This window comes from Littorina saxatilis, linkage group LG1 (genome assembly GCF_037325665.1).
Source record: "Littorina saxatilis isolate snail1 linkage group LG1, US_GU_Lsax_2.0, whole genome shotgun sequence".
Classification (NCBI taxonomy): Eukaryota; Metazoa; Mollusca; class Gastropoda; order Littorinimorpha; family Littorinidae; genus Littorina; species Littorina saxatilis.
The window spans coordinates 38747988-38756560 of NC_090245.1; the positions used below are offsets into that span (position 1 = coordinate 38747988).

General features: G+C 38.1%; 2 protein-coding genes across 2 annotated transcripts in view; one reads left to right on the forward strand and one right to left on the reverse strand.

The window, feature by feature from the left end:
- The window catches only part of LOC138969046 (origin recognition complex subunit 6-like), a 591738-nt gene that overhangs the window by 398890 nt on the left and 184275 nt on the right, over positions 1-8573 (forward strand). The gene's annotated exons all lie outside the window — the stretch shown is intronic.
- Positions 1-8573, reverse strand: part of LOC138968932 (1-phosphatidylinositol 4,5-bisphosphate phosphodiesterase gamma-1-like) — a 59997-nt gene that overhangs the window by 49824 nt on the left and 1600 nt on the right. The window contains exons 2-3 of the mRNA XM_070341612.1: positions 5649-5798; positions 3809-3950 (exon numbers count right to left, since the gene is read on the reverse strand). Of these exons, the coding sequence (XP_070197713.1) occupies positions 3809-3950; positions 5649-5798 (292 nt within the window). The remainder of the gene's footprint in view (positions 1-3808; positions 3951-5648; positions 5799-8573) is intronic.

The window sequence follows — 8573 nt, forward strand, 5'->3', positions numbered from 1 at the left end:
GACTAAATGTAAAAAGATGAATAAGTTATATTTCCACCAGCCAACATTTTAAATGAAAAACTGTCAGATATTTCTAGCACAATAGAAAGAAAGAAAGTGTGTGTGTGTGTGTGTGTGTGTGTGTGTGTGTGTGTGTGTGTGTGTGTGTGTGTGTGTGTGTGTGTGTGTGTGTGTGTGTTTGGTGTGTGTGTGTTTGGTGTGTGTGCGTGCGTGAGTCTATGCGAGTGTGTTCATGTTACATTTCGGTGATAGATCAAGTAACAATGCGACCGAAAATGTTGAGAATGGATACTTTCGGGAATTGTTCCCTTCTTTCAAGTACGAATACAAACACAGACTACTTAGAGGTTTGGGAGATCTGAATATTCATACAAGCAGGGCTGGAAACGGAATACATTCAGTTCCACTGGTTATCACTATCAGATGCTGCCGTAGCATGTATGAGTTTCGCCCTTTCATTAGAAGCAAGCTGTTACTTGCCAGTTTGTTCTAGTGCAAGAAGAAATGCCTACTGGCACTGCAAAAATCATGTAAGCAAATTAACCAGAAAATACAGGCAAATTACTCCCCATTATACTTTGAGTGCAAATTCTCCAAAAGAAATAAAAATAAAAATTAAAAAAATTCTTAAAGGAACAATCATTCTTGCATTATTATAAGCTATTGTTATGCATCTCCACAGATCGTTTCAGAATGTTTATGTGTTATAAGAACATCCTCCACTGGGGTACAATATGACTCAGCTTTTATTAAAGCTGTTTTTAAATCGGCGCAGCACAGAGGTTGTGGCATTGTTTGTAGCAGACGATTGTTTTCGTCAGCCTGGTTCGCTCCACCGGATGTTGCGTCAGATGTGGTTGCGCGCGCACCCACACTCTCACAACATCCGACAGACGCTATCTGTCAGCTCGTCACCAGATTTTGTATTGGGGCGCCATCTGGTTGCTGCAGTCAGGCGTTCCCCTCCATGTGATTAAATTCCTCGGGGATTGGCGTAGTGACTGCGTCTTCCAGTACCTCAAGCCGTCTGCTGCAGCTTCCCTTTCCCTTCTCGCAAAGTCTAACTCGTTAATTTAAAGTTTCCCCCACACTTCCCACTAACGGGTTGGACAGTGCCTGCGGGCGTGAACTTTTAAACTCTAGTCATGGTTTATTTCATAGTATTATATTAAGGTGAAAGTGTGAGAGTGAATGTTGTGTCTAACAGGGCGAATGGTCGATTGATTGTTGTGTTTGATGTATTTTGTTGTATATTTATTCCAGTTTGAATAAATATATTATTGCCATGTTAGGCCAAAAAAAATAATAGGTGTGGTAACGGTAACATAGCCAAAAAAAATAGGGTAGGAAGGTAGGCAATCACTTTTTTTTTTTTTTTACTTTTTTTTCTAATGTGTACAAATTAAACCTGCTTGACAGGGAAATAAGTGTGCGACTCGGGCGCTTTCGCTATCATTGCGTTTTCTGCGCTCGTTTTCTTGGGTTTTTGTTTTTGTTTTTTTGACAAATGTAATAAAAAGTTATAGGGTCGGCCCCTAAAAATAGGTTACCGTAACCACACCTATTTTTTTTTTTAGGCCTTAGCCTGTGTTGTGTTGGATTGAAACAGTCACACCAACCTTTTAAGACCTCCCCCCTTTTAAGACCTTGCTTTTTACATTTAGTCAAGTTTAGCTTCAAGATTTCATGTTCATAAACTCTCCAAATTTACCTCCAGTTTACGACTCCCTCCTTTAAAAGACTTTATTTGCTCAGAGTTTTGGAGGTCATAAAAGTAAACGGTGGGTAATCCACTGTGTGCTGAAAATCAACAGCCAGTGACTGCTTTGTGTGTAGTTGGATTTGTTGTTGTTGAACCCCCTCTCCAAACTGCAATATGTGTCGACACTAACAACAGTTATTTTTCAACAAATTCTCTGTTTGTACAGACAGACAGGCTGTAGATCGCTGGTAGACGTCAGATTAGAATGATGCTTTTACGTAGTCGTATTCCACATAAAAGCCTGGACAGATATGTGGTAGTGCACAACATCGCTCACACAAGAAGCACAGCACCTTTAAGCCATTATCTGTACTTGATCCCTTCTAATTAAGGTGAATATTTTCCATTTATCGCTGGTGCAATTATTGTCCGTTTGTTCTGCGATCGCTGCAGCAAACATTACTTTCACCATTAGTGCTGCATGGCAAAGACTTATTTGGGTTACCAGAGCAAATCCATCAGTTTAGAATCACAGTCGTAACCATGACAGCAGATTTGGAGGAAGGAAAGCAATCAATATGACTGAGTGAATCGCTCACGAATCCAGACATTAGAAGCAGTCTAACCTGATTTTTCCCCCTGGACATAGCAGGTAGTGCTAACAAATGTATTTGGTTAACATTATTAGAGATGACTGAGAGGACAGACTGTAGAAAGGCGAATATTGTTTGTTAACAGATCACCAACTTTTGTGAAGAGAATTTACAGACACTGATTATAGCAGTGACAGTTCTAATGATGGAGTTCTGGGCTGGCTGAATAACTTTCAATCTATTTTCTTTTGTGTGCGTGTGTTATTTTCTATTGTTTTTCTGAACCAGAGAAAAGGGGGGAGGAAAGAGAGAGAGACAAAGAGGCGCAGAGAAAGTGAGAATGAGAGAGAGGAAAACAGATGGTGAAATCCTGATGGTACTCTTAACTACAGTTCAGAGAAAGAGAGAGCGAGACAGATCAACAAATTGAGGGGAGGGGGGGGGGGAGGAGAGAGAGAGAGAGAGAGAGAGAGAGAGAGAGAGAGAGAGAGAGAGAGAGAGAGAGAGAGAGAGAGAGAGAGAGAGAGAGAGAAAGAAAGACTAGGAGTGAAAAGCAGACAGACAGCCTCAGACAGACAGATTGGGATTTTAGAAGCAGACAGACAGGCAGACATGCAGAGTCAAAGACAGGCAGCATTGGATGCAAAACCAGTCACAGAAGTCTGCCCGTGACCTTAGTTGCTTAGCTGAAGGGTAAAAACATGTGAATAATGGAGAACGTGTGAGCAATTACAATACAGGAGGCTAAAAGCTTGAATATACCCACTGGGTCGGACTTGCAAACAGCCTTGAATGGATGAATCATACTCAAGGGAAATAAAAATAAGTGGTAAAAACGACACCAGTTGAACACAAGACCGCAGAACACTGCAGAAACTCTATCCCTGAACTGGGTCAAATGTGACCAGACTAAAGACTGATGAGAAAAAATGCAAGAACTTCACAACAAAAACTAAAACAGTAAAAGCTCCATCCACACATTTTGCAGTCGCAAGGATAACAACGTTCACATCCTCTCTACCATGAAATTTAAAGTTCATGCTTTATAATGACACTGATCTGATTGCTCAAAATAAACGCAATTTCCTCAGAATATAACTGCTTTCCCCACTACCAAAAGGATAACATTACCTGCCGCCAAAACTTTTAAAAATGTCAGATCTGAAGGACATGATTTTTGTCAGATTACCAGATGTAGCAACTGAAAGGTTGTCTTTCCTCGGTCTTATTTTTATAAACTGTAGTTGTAACCAAACCAGGTTTCAATTATTACAACAACAACACAATTCTTTGATTTTTTTTTGTAAGTCTACTGTTAATGGAACTTTGCATTAGTCAGGGATCGTGTCAATTTGGCCTCAGAACGATACCTTTCACTCTGAGAACATACAATCATTTGTTTTTGAACTCCACCGAGGCAAATTGCCACATGCACAGAAAAAGCTGTCAAATTGTCATGGAAATTGCAAATTCTGTCAAAAGTACAAGCATTGCCCAAATCAGCATAACTTACACCTCTGTCCCCACTTTCTCCATGAGGTAAAACTCTTTGCGAAGCCATCGCTCCAGCTGCAACTGAAAGAGTGCCTCCTGTGTCTCGTTTACCAGGTAATTCAACCCCTTCATCCATAGGCCAAACTCATCTTTGTTGTTGGCTGAAACCAAGGTTAAACCAAGTTGCAACATAAAATCACCATGTCATTGTCAAAGACAAATATGATAGTCTATTACTGTGGAACCCCCTTTTTCAGACCCCTCTTTTAATTTAAGACTAAGAGTACCAAAATATTGTTTATTTTAACAAGGTTTTGTCGGCCTTTCTGTTTATACTTTCTATAAATTGAGCTTCATTTTAAGACTCCCTCCCGTTTAAGACCTCATTTTTCCATATTTTTGAAGGTCTTAAAAGGGGGTTCCACAGTAGCATTACTCAGTCAAATCATAATGGTCTGTCTCACAGGAGCTTGTATCATTAAAGCACCGGTCGATTGAAGTATCCTACTCATTTATCATTACCGTAGTGTTACTACTATCATTTACTACTAGTAAGCAGGATTTCATTTACTAGTGCGCCCTGCGCCATTGGCGCATTAAAATTTAAATCTGAAAATGTTCCATCACAATTCCCTTCAGTGCCTCAAAGGGCGCATTGAGATTACGTACCACTGCGCCACCAAATGTACACTTTACATCGGACTACACACACACACACACACATACAGAGATAACACGATATGGCGGCTAATTCTCAGATGGCACCATATTGCACCATTTTACATCTTTGGTCAAAACGCGTGCAGGCCTCTTTGGCGCTTCTTGCCTTCGACTATGTCTCATCGGAATTTGGTTGAGGGGGACAAATGTCCCATTGCCTTTTTCTCCCAGGCTAATCCCTGAGTAAGAATACATGAGTAGGATACTTCAATGGACCTGCACTTTGATACAAGCTCGTGTGGTCTGGCTTATACATATATATTCATCTCCTACACACAGAATAAAATGACTATCTCAGTAACACTGAACAATAATACAAATCAGTCAAAGTTCCAACATAAAATGTCTATCGTTAAAAAAAATGAGACAGTCTACCAATCATTCTAATCATAATATCTTGGCTGAAACATAACCATTCCTACAAACAACATAAAATTAAATGTGACAGTGACCACACACAAAAATGTCTGCACAGAACATAACATTACATGTACTAACTCCTTTGTATCGGATACCGCATACGAATGCAGAAGGGGTCTAAGTCAACCAAAAGTGGGTGCATTCCCTGTAGATGCACTTCCTCTAGGAGTTTTTCTGTATACCCACTTTTGGTCGACTTAGAGTTAGACCCCTTCTGCCATACAAATCAGTTACTAAGTTAGTCATAAGGACATACTTAATCAACATTTGCATTTGTGAGACATTCCTTTCAATTGTATGACATATTCATATGCAATCATGTCCACCAACAGCAAAGTTAGGCAACAATTTCCAAAAAAATGGTTTTAATTTAGTTTTAAAAATGCATACTGTCAACAACTTATTATCCATGAGAGGCCAAATGATATTCAAATGACACATCAAATTCTGCCATTTTCGCAAAAATTAAAAATATAAGCTAAGCTCAGTGTACTTCAGTAAAATTTTAGTATCACAATTTTACCTAGTTTTAAGCAAAAATGTTGACGAAAGAAAAGACCTTGTCTTCTGTTGGAGCTTTAACATTTGATTTACTATTTTACAGAAAATTGTGAATGCTTGCAAAACTCATGTCTACAAATACAAGTATAATTCATAAGTTACAACACAAAACATTTGTGTTGACAAAAAAGCAACAGCAACAAAAACCCAAACCTTACCAACAACAGAGAGAGTTTTCAGCTTGAAGTCACTACCATAGAAGACTATGAAGCACACTCTGGCATCCGCTTTCTTGCCGTCCTCGGGCCACTTGTCAAAATCTCGAGAATTCTTGCCAGCCCGAACCTCCTTCACCTCTCTCAGACATGCTGCAAAACATTGAAATAACAAAATAAAACATGCACAGCTGTTCATTTTCAGTCCCCCTTGTTTTAATTAGCATCCCCAATTGTAAGCATCCCCTCCCAACAAAGAAACTCCACACAACTTGACTGAATGTAAAAAACTAAGACAAGGTGTTCTGACACAGATTATCAGATAAAAGTCTGCACAGAGTACATTCTGAAAACAAGCTCCTCGTCTAACCTGGGGATTGAACATATATGTATACATTAACAGATTGGAAACTGCACCAACCAGGCTACCGACTGCAGGAAGAATGTTCCTAGAAGTAAAAGATGACTCGATCCTTCCAGTAACTGGGTGAGGCCTAAAAAACAATAGGTGTGGTTACGGTAACCCGACCTACCCTATTTTTAGGGGCCGACTCTATAACTTTTTATTACATTTGTCAAAACAAAACAAAATGAAAACAAGAAAACGAGTGCAGAAAACGCAATGAAATACGGTTGAGAGTGCTACACGCTTGGTTGCTCTGCTAATGGCAAAGTGCGACCACCAAAATGAACATGTGGAAATAACTTGTTGCTGTGAACACTTGTGACTGAAAGTGAAAGAACAAAGTTTGTGTTCAAGAATGTGAACTTTAAAGACTCTGAGGATGGCACATTAGATCCAATGACTTACAATCGCTTGTGGGTAGATTTATTTAAGTGAGAATTAAGCCACAAACACCAATTGAGCCATGAAATCGTCTCAAATTCCTGAATTTCCTCTGATCTTCTAAGTTTTGTTTTTTTAAAGGTAAGTTCAAAATTGTTCAAAAGAATATCCATAGTCGCACACTTATTTCCCTGTCATTGTCAAGTAGGTTTAATTTGTATACATTAGAAAAAAAGTTTTAAAAAAAAAGGTGATTGCCTACCTTCCTACCCTATTTTTTTTGGCTATGTTATGTTACCTTAACCACACCTATTTTTTATTTTTTTTTGCCTAAGATAAATTAATTCACATAGGTCTCATCTCGCAGATTGGTTCTGCCTTTAATTTAAGTTCTGTGTGTATATTGTATTGTATTCTTCTTTAAAGTTTAAAGAAGACTACAATACAATGTACACACAGTAGTTTACTTAGTTATTATAACAATTCAATATTCAACAATTTGAATTACCGTCCCTACAACTTCATGTTAAAAAATGTCATTTTCATCACAACTTCCTTAATGCAATGGGTCATTTAACAACAAAGGGTTGGCAACAGTTTACCAGTACCCCAAAATCAGATTCCCAAGTGACCCTTTGCTGGATTGAAAACTAACGTGACAATTACTCATTAGGCAAGATTAAGCAGGGGAAATTTGTCATTTATTCTGTGTAAAAAAACATTTACAGTAGGTATCGCATCCAGTCTCACACTCTTTCTCAAAATCTGTCACTATCTCTTGAAAACAACAAAGAAGTATGTCCAGCATGATTTACCTTGTGCATGTGTGCATACATGTGTGATTTCTGCCTGCAGGCAGTTCCACTTCAAAGTAGTGACCAGTACAATCGCTCTGCATTGTTTAACTGAGTCTAAGTTTAAGTGATCTACCACAAGAAGGACTGATTCCTCTTTCCTGGAGTGGACTGACTGACTTATAGCCAGTTATTGCGGGTTACAATTGACACACAATAGTGTCCATTGTTTCTAATACATGTACTTGCAAGGAACCATAATTTACAGGCCACTGCTCAGTCAACATCAAACATAACATCAATTTGATCCAAAGGGAATCTATCACCAAAGGAATCAGTTAGCAAGACCATTTATAATTTTATTTGATTATGATGATGAACATGTTTATTTCATCATGTTGCCTTCCACTTTTGCTTCCAACGATGACTGGCAACATTAAGTTTAACACTAACAGACAATATATAGAACACATCACAATTAATTAATTTGTTCCGCATGTCTGAAAAAGTGTAGTGCTCATTTTACATGTACAACATTCTTAGAACTCAATAATTACCCTACTTATGAGTAATCACTAATTACATGTATACAATACATCATTGCTCAACACTTACTAATTGATACCAAGCAAATTGCTGGCATAACCATGAGGACCGAATACCAAAGGCACTGAATAAGACATTTATATTACTTAACTAGTACCAGCATAACTGCACGAAGTGTAAAAAAATCAATTGTAACTAACACTAACAGCATGCGCCTGTTACTGAGTGTTAGTCATTTAAATACTGATTTAGTGTTACAAAAAATATAAAACAATGTAAATTGTAATGAAAAGTAGTAACTGCTGAGCCAGCGACTGAGCAAGGTTGGCACATTAGATGTGACTGTGAGTCAATAGATGAGTTGGTTTAAACAAAATTTATTCAGAAAATACAGGGTGACATGTATAATAATACAATATGAGCATTTGTTACTACACAACAAACTAAGCTTATAGTTAAACTAAGTGTGGTTATAAATATGTACATCTAGGAAGGAATTATTATTTCATGTTATGTCGAGGTCAGAAAATCGCTTATACCCTTATTAGAAATGTAAAACAAAGAATATGAAAAAGGAACAAATACAAGTTTGGGGAAATTTAAGTCGGGAAAGTGGGTAGACAGGAGAGTTCATTATAATTCATAGCAACTGATCTGAATAAGCATTCCGTATTGCGCAATGATCACACAAAATTGCAAACACTAACAGTAACACTAACTACAGTACATGTACTGTGTGTGTGTGTGTGACTGTTAAACTCACAGCACTTGAATTTTGAGATAAGATTTATCCATGCATGC